At 45.7% G+C, this 14,722-nt stretch overlaps 1 protein-coding gene across 3 annotated transcripts; it reads right to left on the bottom strand.

Annotated features, from left to right (window-relative positions):
• Nucleotides 1-6,710: 6,710 nt before the first annotated feature.
• Nucleotides 6,711-12,930, bottom strand: P2RY1 (purinergic receptor P2Y1). 3 transcript variants are annotated; one of them, XR_002800853.2, is made up of 3 exons: nt 11,574-12,566; nt 11,198-11,374; nt 6,711-9,060 (listed from the first exon to the last, which is right to left on the bottom strand). XR_002800853.2 is itself a non-coding variant. In XM_023621139.2 (2 exons), the coding sequence occupies exon 1, from the start codon at nt 12,357-12,359 to the stop codon at nt 11,235-11,237; it is 1,125 nt and encodes a 374-aa protein (XP_023476907.1). In that variant the 5' UTR covers nt 12,360-12,930; the 3' UTR covers nt 6,711-9,060; nt 11,198-11,234. The 3 variants fall into 3 exon arrangements, 2 of the variants coding, with proteins under 2 accessions (XP_023476907.1, XP_023476908.1); XM_023621139.2 differs by having other exon boundaries at nt 11,198-12,930; XM_023621140.2 differs by having other exon boundaries at nt 6,711-11,374; nt 11,574-12,908.
• Between the last annotated feature and the right edge of the window lie 1,792 nt (nt 12,931-14,722).

The following is a 14,722-nucleotide window of genomic DNA, read 5'->3' as shown; positions in this document are numbered from 1 at the left end:
TGAACAGAAATCACTTTGTGGTATATCTAAAGGGATGGCCCGGGAGATCTCACAGCACTAAGACGCTGTTATCTCAGAAAGGGCATGGTATCCGCCCAGAGCTGCCGGTGTTGAGAGACAATGATGTGGACCAGAGGCCTCCATTCAACAAGTAAGTCCTTTATGGATTTAAGTCACAACTTCAAGGAGAAGGCGGGGGGCGGGAACTGAACAAAGTGAAATTAAATTTCTGCCATATTAGCAGAAGAGAAGTTCATAAAAATTAAGCTGAGGTCTAGAAGAGGAAACAGAGTAACAGTTCTTGCAGAGGGGCCTCGAGTCATACACACGATCTTCATGCTCGTTTGTACTCGCCTCTTCCCTTCCTGATTCTTTCAGAATCACTACTATTATTCCTGATTCTCCAGAGGGAACCCTGGTCATCTTGACTTTTCCTTTTCTCTCCTCCATTGTACTCAGACCCCACAGCTGATCATTTCTTCCCGCAAAACATGTTAGATCTCTGCCTCCTTACTCTGCAGTCACCACTACTCCTTGAAAGTCTTGCTTAGAGAAAAACCATCTTCACAGGTCTCTGCCTCCCTTGCCAGATTCTCTATAATTTCATTTCCCTGACTTAAAACTTTTCATGGCTTTCTATCACTGACTACACTAAACGCAAGCCTCTTTGCTTGCTCTCTCAATTGCGGTTTCATTCTGCCCAGTTAACCTTAGTTTCTCTCACCTCCTGAGCCACAGCGAATCTGTTTCTCCCTTTTTTCTCCCAGAGTCCATCCTTTTCCAATCCACTGACTTTGCTCATTTTTTTTCTTCAAACCTCCACCTCCAAATAAAAAGTGAGCCTGGCATACTTTCCCTTCTTCCTCCTGAATATGAAATTCTATTTAACTTTTAACCCAGACTTATAATAATTGCCTCCATGAATGTGCTTTCTTCAGTCTATTCCTGTTCAACCACAATTCTCTTCTCTGTGAAATCCTTCTACATTCGCAGCTTCTTGATACAATTTACCTCTTAACTATTCTCCATTTGTGAATTTTTTGTGCCAATTTAAGTGCCTTTTAGATCTTCGGCACTGTCTTGGAGGCAGGGGTTATAATTATAGAAATATTTAGCCACAATTAGGCCCTCACTTTGACCAATCCTGAGCAACCACCCGGCACTCTGTTCCTCTGCGTGTAAGTGGATACCATCCGTGGTTGGGGATACACCACATATTCCTAACCCAGTCCCACCACAACCTCCGCCACACCCCCCCCGGCCACACCCACCTGGGCACACAAAGAGCAGTAACCATGACAGAGAACACACCTCAGCAGCCCCCATTACAGTCTGTCCTAGGCTGTTCCTGTTATCTATTTCTGTGTAACAAACTACCCTAACCTCATAAATAAACACAATTTCATTTTCCTCATAGATTTTATGGCTCAGGTTTTCACACACATCTCAGCAAAGATGGCTGGTCTTTGCTCCATGATGTCCGAGACTCATGCAGCTGGGAGGGACTCGAATGGCTGGCATTTGGATCTAAGTCTGCTTTTGCACGTGTCTGGTGCCCGGACTGGTGTGACTGAGTGGCTGGAGGCTCTCTAGTTGTCTCTCTCTCTCTCACACACACCCCTCTTTTCAGGGTGTTACCAAGCACTCTCTCCACGTGGCCTTTCCAGCATGTGGCTTCGAGGTGGTCAGCTTCTCATATGTTAACTCAGAGCTCCACACCACAAAGAGCAGGTTTTTATGACCTGGTCGTAGCAGTCACAGTGTGTCACTCCCGCCATATTCTGTTGGTCAAAACAATCACAAACCCCCTCAGATTCAAGGGAATGGACCATAGACCCAAATTCTTAATGGGAAAAATGCCAACGAATTTGCAGCCAAGTTTTGAAGCCACCACATGAACTCTCGATCACTGCCTAAAGCCCATCTATTCTCCTCTCCCTGATTCCATCCATCCAAGGACAGACGGTCTGTCTGGACTATGAGGAAACTTATCTCCAAAGTTCTTATGGAAATGTTGGTTCTTTCCATCCTGGGATCTTTCTACAGCTTGCCTCTTTTATCCTCATGATCTAGTACAACATCCCTGGGACGAGTTTCCTTGTCACCAAACTTTTCTTCTCCTTCCAGTTCTTTCCCTCTCCTCCCACTTCCACCCTCTATTGACCACCTTTTGCTGTGTTTTCTGGAGACACACTCTTTCCAAAGGAAACTTCTCTCAACCTTCCCTTACCAACACCTGCTGACAACTCCCCGTAAAACATTTCACTCAGTCTTTTTCCCAGTAGATGCCATTTCTCCTATCACGCTACCCTGACTCATCAGAAGAGGGACAGGCTCCCCACCGCCATGTAAATATCTCTTTTGAGAGTGATGCCAACTAATTCTTGCTGGCTGCTCCGTTTCTCAGTGTTCCTGTTCACCAACCTTCAAATCAGTTTCCTCCACAGCTCCAACAGTCTTCCTGTTACTCAGTGAGCCATCCAGTATCCAACCCCCCAATTAGGCTCTCTACTGTGATGGTCTTCACCACCAGTCATCCTCAAAACCACAGCCACTCCTTCCCTAGACTGTCCCCTCCCCTTGTTCTGCTGATATCATCCAGTTCTACTCCAGTTTCCCCAGGGACCTGGTTTCCTCTGCAATTATCAAGCAATCTCTCTTTATACCTTTTTCTCTTTCTAATCTCAGTCTTCTCATCAAACCACTAACATATTTTCCTCAATATTATCACCAAAACACTTCTTCAGTGATCAATAATCATTATTATTTTTATGGTTTAAAAGTGCTCTCAATCAAACACCAAGGCTTTCCAATTTCCAAATCCAGCAGACTCTTTATGGTCCTTTCTGTAACAAGTGACACAGATTCACCTCTTCCCTGGAACTCTTCCGAGGCTGATTTCTTCAAGAGGCTGTGGGGGATCTTTGCTGACTCCAATTCTTCCTGCCCATCCATCCCACCAGTGTTGGTGCTATTTCTGGCTCGCTCTCCTCCCTTGCCTGCCCTTTTTCTTCAGTGTCTGCACATACTCCCTGAGTGACTGTACCTACTTCCTTGGTTACAGCTATCATTTGCACACGGACAATTCCCAAACCTGCATCTCTTGCCACACCTCTGTCCTGAACTCTGGAATGGCATTTGTGATGACTGACACATTGCATCTTTCCAACTGGATGTCTTCTAAGGCTCTCCAACTTAGCAAGCACTGCAGCCTTCTCCATCACCACCCTCCTCCCACACCCACCATTGGGAGACATTACTAAAACGTAATTTGCAAGCAAAGAAGTAATAATGGTGGTGATTGATTTTTAAAGAAAATAAGCAAGTGCAAAATTTTCAATCTATGTGCTGCTGAGCTGTCCCAGGCAGGCAGAATTTTTCCAAGTACGGGATGGATGCTGATTATCATGACCAATATCTCCAAGGACAGGCAATTCTTTCAGCTCCTCTATCTTACTGGAAACGTCTTTCAAGAATATCACCTCTTTGCTCTTATTTTAAGCTCTGTAGGCAACCTTCTGATTCGTAATTAGATTGAACAAAGAGGCAGACGTCTGTTATTGTGACCGGGATACGGCCATTATATACTCATGAAGTGTCGTTCTAGTTGGTAAATGATTCTCTCGTCAGTTTGCTGGGTGTGACTCAGTGCCCCAAGCTGGTGAACTCGACGTGATCTGCTGCGATCGAGTTTCTGGATCTGCAAAACCGAAGACCAGCCTCTGGATTGTGGTGGCTGAAAACAGACCAGGAACCTGAGGGGGCGCCTACTAAGCAGTCAGCAGACCCTTCTTGTGGATGTATTTTTAGCTGGACACACTTAGCCTTATATGTCTTTGTCCCACACAGTGAATATCACAGTGCAAAGCGTCAGAAAGTTGAGTACTTGCTTATTATCTGACCTCAGATATTCACTGGAGTGTCCAAAGGAACAAAATTAAGTGCACTCAAACCTACACCGAGAATTTCTAAGAGACCCACTCTCGAACCCACAACGTGAATTTCTAAGAGACCCACAAAGCCTCCATGGCAGGAAGGAAGACAACAGAAATATTAATATTTGTATTAACAGATACAGAGACGACACTAACAACAGCAAAACAGCATGTGGAATGGCAAACCCTTCGCAGCCTCCAGAATGGCACACCTACCATTTGTCGAATGCGTATTTTGCAATAGGTGCTTTGCATATTTTATTTCATTTAATTCTCCCAACATGCCATGAGCTGCCAATTGTTATGCCCATTTTATGGCTGAGGAACACACAGTTACAGGGTTTAAGTAACTTCTCAGGGTACACAAGTAGCAAGTGGCAGAGGTGGGTTGAAACCTAAGGCATTTTGACTGCAAAGCTGATGCTCTTAAACATAGTGGACATTTTCCGTTTTGCTGTTAACTCTTTAAAATAGAGGGAACAATGTGGAGTTAAGCTATCAAAGTTTACGTAAACCTGAGTTTCAATTATACTACCTTTAACTGCAAATAGCTATCCTTAGATGTAGGCTAAATGCTGCCTTAACAATTTCCTTGGGAATTCTGAATGTAATTGTCAGAAGAAAATAACATTTAAAAAAAGGAGGGATGCATGTTAATTTTGTCACAAAATTAACAGCCAAGCATCTTTGTGTTTATTTAAAAATAGTTCTGGAAAACCATCTCTCATCCCCTATTCCTATAACTCCATGCCGCCTTTTGCTGAGTAGAATAGTGCTAGTTTTGAACTTTTTTGACCAGGTCCTCAGTAAGAAATCAAATGTCCACTGCAACCCAGGACACAAGTACCTGTAAATATATGTGTTGCGTGTGTGTGTGTGTGAGAGCGTGTGTCTGAAACTAAAATCACAACGCCTTACTCTCTGAGTGATGGACTCTGATCTGTTCTCTCTCATTTTGTTAGAGTGCTGATCATAACCCACTGTACTGATTTCCTGACCCACTAATGGACACAGAGCCACAGGCTGCAGAGCTCTGGGATGTGGGAGGAATGTTGCAGGAGAAGTGAGAACCCTGAGTCCCCTGCTAGTTCACCTCCAAACATGAAAACTACTCTCAGGAGCAAACCCAGGTGATGGGGCTGGATGTCTCCAAGGCCTCTTTCTATTCCGATCTATCTCTGGGCTTTTCCGGCTCCCTGTGGTGACTTCCCCTCTCAGGTACTCAGGAAAGGCAGTGCGTTTCTCCCCTCTGTGCAGGACTGACTGCCCGCACACGCCTCCCCTCCCCTACCCCTTCCCAGGCCCATTTCCAAGGGGCTGCAGCGGTGTCAGCCACTCAGCCCAGGGGCCTGACTCCATCCACAGCTGTTGTTTGGACCGTTGGTCCCAGAACCCTGCTAGCTGGGGATGTCAGTCCCCAGGGTCCACCCCAAAGCAATACAACCTTGTCCGGTTAAAGCAAGTAAGCACAGCATTAACATTAACATGGATTTCTAGTGACATCTCTTATGTCTTTAATGTCCCATCGACTAGACTTCTAAACCATAATAGATCTACTTTGAATTTAGGACAAGCTTTTTGCATTTGGAAATGGAAATTCCGATCATATTTGGGGGCAAAGTTCTAAACCCCCTGAAAATAGAGTATAAAAGAATTTCGATGCAGTACATTTACTTGTGCAGAGAGAGGCTTCTCCGACTCTAACCCCAAAGCGATTTTGAAGCTCACAACGTGCTCAAAGCTTTAAACTCTTCTTGAATCAGAAAGATAGTTATCTGCATAATCTGGATGTATGTACTAAATAAACATACACACCCCCACACCCACACAACTCTATCAAAGCCAATGTTAACAAGTGAGGATTCTCAAGCCGTGAAGTCTGGAGAGCACACCTAATTAAGGAGTAAAATCTGAGTGGCACATATCTTAAGGGCTGCAAGAGATTTGCATGTGTCCGCCCACAGGATTCTGTGGCAGGGACCCCGTGTCTGCAGACAACCAGAAAACCCAGCCAAGACCACTGTGCTTACCTTCTCCACCCAGGACAAAAAGGTGACATTTTAAGCATTCTCCCACTCCACCTACACCTTTTTTTTTTAGCTGAAGAAGATGCACCCTGAGCTAACATCTGTTGCCAATCCTCCTCTTTTTGCTTTAGGACAATTTGCCCTAAGTTAACATTGGTGGCCAATTTTCCTCTCTTTTGTATGTGGGTCACCACAGCATGGCTGACGAGTGGTTTGGGTCCACACCTGGGAACGAACCCAGGCTGCTGAAGTGGAGTGTGCCAGACTTAACCACTAGGCAACCGGGCTGGCCCTCCACATATACTTTTTCACTGCACAGCACCAGCAATGTATATTTTAATAAACTTGAGAGAACCAAGCAATGCAGGCTGATAGATGAACAAAACCCACAAAGGATTATTAGTCTGATTACCTCCATGGATAAATTAGAGGAGAAAGATGACAGCTAACATTTTAAAGACAGAACACTAGTATGAGAAATATGTATTAAGGCTGCATTCCATATTTTCCTCAAATAATTAGTTCATATTCCTACTAATGATTAAATATGGAATAAGGACAACCTTAAATTATCTTGCACCAGGTTCTTTCTTTAACACTTCACTTCTTACGTTCCAGCCTGCACCTCAAGAATGCCTGTGTTACTTCCATACATCCTACAGTATTTGCCAGCTTGGTATAATAGTGAGCATCAAAATTCGGGGAAACTCGTAAGTATTAATACTGCAATAACACAGAAGCCATCAGACCCCATTTCATAGTTTTATTGAGACTTTTTCAGTTTTAATTGTCTATGGTAGGTACAACTCTAGTGACCAAGATTGCATCAAAGCTCTGCTGTTATTATTAATAGCAGATACAAAGTTGGCTGCCATGCCTTAGACACACACACACACAGCCACGCACGCACATGACATCCTACACTCCTGCATGCAAAACTTAGAGGAGATGTGCATTCTTTCTATCTAAAACATGGTTACACACAATTAGTCTGGAATTTGTTAAGCTACCACTGATTTAGATAAACCTGAGAAAGCTCAAAATGTCAAGTAACACTGTTTCCATACCGCCCATTCAATGGCACGATTAATCACAACGAAATCTAGTTCAATTATCTATATTAAAATCACAGATAATACAAAAATAAACATTTTTGCAGAAGCACTAAAACATACTGGATTCAAATTCACAAATTTTGATATGTAACATACATTTCCCTTCATATTAATTTTGAATGATATGTATAATACAATGTACAACAGAATAAAAAATTGTAACAGAATTCAGCAGCCAAATAATATACAGTTATCACTATAAAACTTGGAATTAAAGTCATCAACTGAACAAATAAATCAGATTAAAATGAACAGCAGTGTTGAACTTGCTGGTAGTGTGTTACTTAGAAACTCCATGTCAAAGAAATTAAGATCGTACTATTTCACCTTAAGAAGAAACACAACACAAAAACTGAGGCAAAGCTGAGCACAGTAACTGATGACTCTCTCCCCATCTCCCCAGAGTTTTTCCTTAAACTAATGTTGTATCGATAATGCCCATCCCACCAGACTTCTAAACCGTAAGAGATCTACCGTAAATTTAGGACAAGCCTTTTGCATTAGGAAATGGAATCTCTGACCACATTTGGGGGCACAATTCTAAACGTCCTAAAAAGATGATATAAATTTTCTATAGTATCATATAAAATGTAGACAATACAGACTCAGTCTGGCTAAGATATTTTGTATTTACTATTGATCTTATGATAGTCTAACACCAAACTGTGTGTATATAGGAAGAACCCTAAATAAAAACATAAACATGCAGAAGCATTTCTAGAGAAAGTTAATCACTTGTGTCACAAAACAGATTTTCATGTTTTAGACCCAAAGAAATCTGAAGACTTAAACATCTCAAGATGGTGATATTTGAAAAGCATCATAAAATACAATAACTCTCATTTTACCGATGCATCATGCTATGTAAAATACACCAGTGTGACATATATTATACATTGTAATAAATATAGTTTACATCAGTATGTTGGATCTTTCAAGAAAGTTTCAATCTGTACAACTGAAGAACTGTGAGCTTCCTCAATAAATACTGTTATGATAGCTACAATTTGACCAGCAAAGTTAAAGGTTCCATAGACCTCTAACTAGTTACACATCTTATTGTCACTAGTCCAATTCCAGCTGCTACAAGCACTGACATTTCTTTATCCAGGGACAGGTGAGCGCACTGCCCAGCAGACTGAGGAAACTTACAGCTCTTATGTCCACGTCACAGGTGGTGAACTCGAAACCTTTTTAGTTAGGACTGGCACTGAGGAGTCCGGGAAAGCACCGGGGCAGACCCCACGCACCTCTGGCTGGGTGTGGTTTTAACTCTTTGGCATGTCCCCTAGGCCCCGACAGATGGATGTCAGCCAACCTTTTTAATCCACGAAGAGTGGCCTTGAAAGGGTCAAGAGTTCCACAGCTGGCCGAGTGGCGCCTCAAGGTGTTACCTCTGACTCCTCTTCTCATGCAGCAACTCTTCTTAGTTTGTCTTTTTACCATTTCAATGCAAACACACACTGACGTTCAGAGAGTCAAAGATGCCAATCTGCGAGTCACAAAACACCTTGAACTTGGCACTAAAACAGTTTTGCAGTGTGAAATTTAGTTAACTGGTAAGTTCTATAATTTTAGCAGATCTTTCATCAAAACGCCAACACATTTCAACCTTTACTATTAAAATACCTCCTCAATCATCATATGCCATGAATCAGATATCCAGCCAACAGATCACTGCTCCGTCTGGATCCCTCTGTGTATTTTCACTGTTAGTATGGACTCTTCCCCGAGACCGCTTTTTGCCTGGAAGTTGGCAAGATCATCCTTGTCACTATTTGGCATGCAATCGCATGTCATTGTCCACTACGTCATATATGAAGCTAAAGAAGAAACACCCTGGACAAAAGCATGCCCAGGAGTAAAAGGGCATCTCTAGTGACTGTCCACCTCCTCACTGCGTCCACACTCCAAAAGAAAGTTCTCTGGAGGCTGAAACAATGTACTTAACACATACTGTAAATCAGGCTGGGCATCTGAGACCTAAAAGGAAGAAAACTAAAGTAAATGGTGAGGAAATATGATAGAAATGTGTACCACTGGCGTTCGAGTCAAGGCTGGTCCAGACTTTGAAATTTCCATGTTGGTCAATTTAGTGATATCTATCTTGTCTCACTCAACAGGATACTCGACAGGGACAACAAAGTAATGACATATTTTAGACTTTTTCTTCTAGGATTTCATAGCAGACAATGCTGTAGGACCCTAACCAAGTGAGAATCTAGCTAACCTTGTCTTTCCTCAAAATGAGGAGGTGTAAGTAGGACATCTAAAAGGTTTCTTCTTGACTTGGTTTCTATAACTCTGTGCATCAACACTCAACCTGTAAAAAAGAAGCTAAACACAGCTTTTCTTCATTGTTCTTGGTGGTCTGACACTGGATAAACTGAGCCACTCGAAGAAGAAACCGAGGGTCCCATGAATCCTCAGTCCACCCAGGCATTCCAAGACCTGAAATAAGCCCTGACATTCCTGTCACCACGTCCCACAGGGCGCTAAGGTCCTTGCCTTAAGACACAGCCCCAAACCGCTTTACTTATGAAGTGCTTCCAAACAAGCTGCTCCACCATCGGCTGCAGAGTCTGATGTTGACTTTATGGGGCTGGTTTCACCATTAAAAATTCCTTTGACCCTGGATTTATCTGTTTGGAGTTATAAATTGGATTAACTCACCTCATTATTCTACATTATACAGAATTTAAAGATTTCAAAGGTTAAAAATGCAGCAATTCAATATTCATTGAAAACTGTTATTAAAGTTAACGAAATGTTTCACATATTTCTCATTACTGCCTGGCAGAGAAAAAATGTAGAAGAAAACACCAGTAGTCTTCTCTTAAATTACTAGGAGTGTGACTAGTAGTTTGTACAACTTATTTCTCAGTGCTGTGGTACCTTAAGTGCTTAAATTTCATTCTTCATATTTCCCTTTCCCATATATTTGGAGTTTTTTCTTTAAGTGTGAGGATGCAAGATCCAGTAAAGGACTATAGCTTCCCATTCTATCAACACAACATATATAAATTCTGCCGCCTTCTTTTCAAATTGCATTCACTATTTTCCAACGTTTCCAAGAAGCAAAAAAGAGCCTTTCCACCATGACTTAATTTACACTGAAGTCCTCATCTAACAATGCCTTCTACCTGCTCCCACTTGCCTCATACATTTGAGAACATGGTTGCAGGCACTGCACTGTGGGTGACTGTCACCTCTCCCCCTCTGATATAACACTACCCTCTTGCCCCACATCCCTCAACCTGCTAACAGTTCCTCCACTTTGGTCTGTAGTTTATCGGAGATTTTTAAATTGTTTTCACAGATGTGAGTGAGCATTTGTACTGGAACGCAAACTCCTAAGGCCTGCACAGCAGTGGGACCAGCAGATGCTCGTTATCACAGGAAGTCTAACAGAGCCCGTGGTGTTTACGAGGAAAGTACACGCAGTTTGATTACGTTGAATGCATTTTACTGGTAAGATAATATACGCAGGCTTCCATCATCAAACATTTAGCACCCAACATACAGTGAGTAGTTTTCTAGAAATAACTGAGCAATAACCACTTTTTAGGCTTTTAAATTCACTGACTTTATTTTTCTATTCAATTCTCCCAAGAAACTCAGCCAGCTAGCACCTATGCTTATAGGACCAAAAAAGACACCCCGCTGAGGTCTTTCCATCTGATACTGAACAGACCTAGTTCAGTGTTTTGCCATCCTATGTTAACCTTGAGAATGTGGACTTTCAATTTGTTCCTACCATGGATAATTAAAAACAACAAAGATTAGATGAATCACAAAATCAAGTTTCAGGTTGTCAGTTTCCTTGGAGAAATTATTAATATCAAAATAGCTCCAATATTCCTGTGCACTTTAAATAGAAAAGTGTGTCGATTTTAAAGGCAGAAAAGAAGTAAATGTTTAACTAGGACAGTATTATTTTATTATACATACTTCTGGTTAGAAAGAAGGCAGGCCTTGAAAGCAAACCCAAACAAGCCAAGCGTGGGCGTGAGCATTTCTTTTTTTTTTTTAAACTCACTACTTTCTTGGTTTGAATTTTCACCAAACTTACTAGAAACTTAAAGGGAAAAAAACCACGTGGCTCTGTTAAGCATCCTACCATGTTACAAAGCGGGTGTCTGGGGATTCCTGCGTCCTCACAAGCTTGTATCTCCGTTCTGCTTGAACTCGGATAAAATATTGAGGGTCATGTCTTCACTCTTGGATTGCAAGTGTGCTTCACTTCTTCTGGAAGCTTTCCTGGTGGCTCGGGAGAGTCTCCTTCTGAAAGTGTCTCCTGCCAAGAAATAGAGAATGGGGTCCACACAACTGTTGAGGCTTGCTAGACCTCTCGTCACCTGATAAGTGGCATAAACCCTGTCATTGAAATCACACATTTCTGGGGTCTGAAAATCCAGCCGGGCCCTCAAATTCATTGTTTTCATCACATGGAAAGGGATGTAAGACACAGCAAAAACAGTCAGCACAATAATCACCAGGTAAATGGACTTCCTCCTCAGAGGCGAGTTGTCCAGGTCTTTGTAAATCAAGGCTCTCACAATCAGTCCGTAACAGCCCAGGATCAGCACCAAGGGGACGCAAAACATGGCCACCGTCGTGCACATGCTGTAGACGAAGTAACTCCGCAGGTACTCGTCCGAGGTGGTGTCGTAGCAGGTGACGGTTTTGTTTTTCCGGACCCCGGTGCCCGAGTAGAACAGGATGGGGGAGATGCCCCCCGCCACGATGAGCCACACCAGCACGCTGACGTACACGGCGTTCTTCTTCTTGAGCCTGCCCAGGGACTTGAGCGGGTACACCACGCCGCTGTAGCGGTGCGCGCTGATGCAGGTGAGGAACAGGATGCTGCCGTACAGGTTCACGTGGAAGATGAACCTCTGCAGCTTGCACATGGCGTCCCCGAAGATCCAGTCGGTCTTATTGAAGTAGTAGAAGATGAGCGCCGGCAGGGTCAGCACGTACAGGAAGTCGGCCAGGGCCAAGTTGAACATGTACACGGAGATGCCGCTCCACGGCTTCATGTGGAAGACGAACATCCAGATGGCCACGCTGTTGCCCAGGAAGCCGATGATGAACACCACGATGTACACGGCCGGCAGGTAGTAGAACTGGAAGCCCGTCTTGGTCAGCGCGCATCGGAACGAGGTGGCGGCGACGGCGGCGGTGGAGGCCACCGTGCTGTTGCTCCACGGCGAGCCCGGGCCGCCCAGGAAGGCGGCGTCCGTCCCGTTGGGGACAGCCGGCCACAGCACCTCGGTCATTCTCTCCCCGACTCAGGCGGCGGCTCCGAGGGGCAGGCGGCGGCGCGAGGGCAGCGGCGGCGCGGGGCGCAGCGCGCATGGGAAAAGCGGGCGCGCGGAAGGGGGCGGGCGCCGGGGACCCCCGCGGGAGGGGGCGGAGGGGGGCTCGCCCACGCCGGCTGCGGCCCCGCGTTCGCCGCGGGCCATGAACTCCGCCCGGGCCGCGACTTCGCCGTCCGCTGGCAGAGCCGAGGTTACACAACAGGGCGCGCAGGGCACCGGCGCCGACAACTTTCCGACCGTGCTCTCCCGAGGGCCGCGGCTCCGCGCCGGAGAGCGCGCCGGGGGCTCCGCGGGGTCCGGCCGCCGCGCTGCCGGCCTCCTGCCCCCAGAGATCAACTTCGCTTGGGCATCTGCCTTCTCCCTACCTTGCACGCGAGCAGCTCGGCGCTGGGGTCCCCGCCGCTCCCTCCGCGTCCCTGCGCCCAGCCCGGGGGACCCTCGGGGCGCGCGTGGCCGCAAAGCCCGGCGCCGTCCGTGCGGCGCTGCTCAGTCCCGAGTGCAGGGGGCGGGCGGGCGAGCCGGGCTCCCCGCGAGGGTGGGCGGAGTTTGGGCACCCGGGCGGGTCCGCGCGCCGCGGGGAGGCGAGGGGCGTGCCTGCGCCCCGCCCGCCGGGCTGCCGGCCGGCGCTCTCGGCGCGCTCTCCGGGGGCCGGTGTTCCCCGCGGCCGGCGCGCTCGGCTGCTGCCCGCCGCGGCCACCCGGGGCGGCGGCGGGGGCGAGGGCGAGGGCGAGGGGCGCGCTCGGGCCGGCGGCTGCCGGGGAGCGATTGGCCCGCGAGCGCTCCCTCGCCCTTCCGCCGGCTCTCTAGGCGAAGTGAAGTTGCTGACACACAGGAAACCCTCTGACCGCTCACAGCCTGCGCCTGCAGCCCTGGAGGGACCGGTCCGCCACAGCAGTCTCGGGGGCCCTCGACAGCCGCGCCAGGTGTCTGCAGGTTCCCGGCAGCCGGCAGTCCCCAGCTGGGAACGCCCTGGTATTGCAGGGCGCCTCCGTCACCGCCACCGAGCCCGGATTCCGGGCACATGCAGGAACCTGCTCCTGGAGGGAGGGAGCGCGAGCTTTCGGGGGAGGGGAGGGGAGGGAAGGGGAGGGGAGGGGAGGGGAAGGAGGAATGGGAGGGGAGAGTGCGCGCCGCTCTGCTCTTTCCTTTTTATTTCAGTATTTTATTTCCTTTTATTTTTTCTCAATTAACCAAATACTAATAAACCAGCGTCACTGGTAACATCCACGTGAGAATTTCTAAAAGGGCCTTGTAAAAATATTATTAGTCAAAATTTCACGTTGCTTCCGCATAATTTAACTTGTTACCCACCACCTACCGACAAGGCAAGCGCCCCAAATCCTCCTGTCCGGTGCATTTAATTAAAGAGCAGAGGCTGTCATAAAAAATAATTAAAAATATATTGTTTTGGAATAACTTTAATATTCAATACAGCTTTATATAGGTCGATGTAAAGGGCAATTACAACTCCACAGTGATTAAGGGATGGTTTTTGGGTTTTATTACCAATCCTATTTCTGTAGGTTAAAGTGGCTAGTCATAATTATCGCTAGTAAGTATCTTAACAATATAGGTTAGGACTTCCTTAAATACTACATGTGTTGAAAAACTCGTTTTCATGGCTTAAATGTATCAAATTTTTAAGCAATGCACTTCAAAATTATACTTGAATAAGTTTAACTGGAAAATAAACGGTATATTAGCTATTCAGGGACATATTTAAATGGAGTCCACACAGGAATGGAATCTAGCGCTTCTTGACAATTTACTAATTAACAATATGTTTTATGTGAACTATTAGCAAAGGCTTTTGTCTTAGAGGGAAAAAATCCGAGAAGAAAATATCTGTAAAGTATATACCATAAAGATTTCTCTGTGGCCCCAGTTGTTACACGGTAGCGTTCTCTTAAAACTACTCAAAGGGAAACCACGCGCTCCTGGCTTTGATACCACAAAGGAAAATTCCCCACCAGCCCCAGAGGGTCCTCGAGGGGAGCCCCGTGGAAAGCACACAGCCAGCACACGGCGTCAGGGGCGCACGGGCGTTTAAAGTTATGGTCAGTAGAACAGCATAAAAATATGTGACGAAACTCGAGTAAATGACTCAGATAAAGGGTAGGGATAGTGCTGGTTTTGAGAACAGTCTTAAATGAATGCCACAGGCCTCTATTTTCTCATCTGTAAAATAAGTTGGGTTGTCTTTTATTTTTCATTCCAGTCTCCAAATTACATGATTCTAAAACTCCGAGCCTTCAGGGGAAGCATTTCGTACTATTGGATTAGGATGGTCCTAACTGGAATGATGTTCTATTAAGAGAGAA

This window comes from Equus caballus, chromosome 16 (assembly GCF_041296265.1).
Source record: "Equus caballus isolate H_3958 breed thoroughbred chromosome 16, TB-T2T, whole genome shotgun sequence".
Taxonomy (NCBI): Eukaryota; Metazoa; Chordata; class Mammalia; order Perissodactyla; family Equidae; genus Equus; species Equus caballus.
Note: the sequence above shows the minus strand (reverse complement) of the source record. Positions and strands in the feature narration are given on the sequence as shown.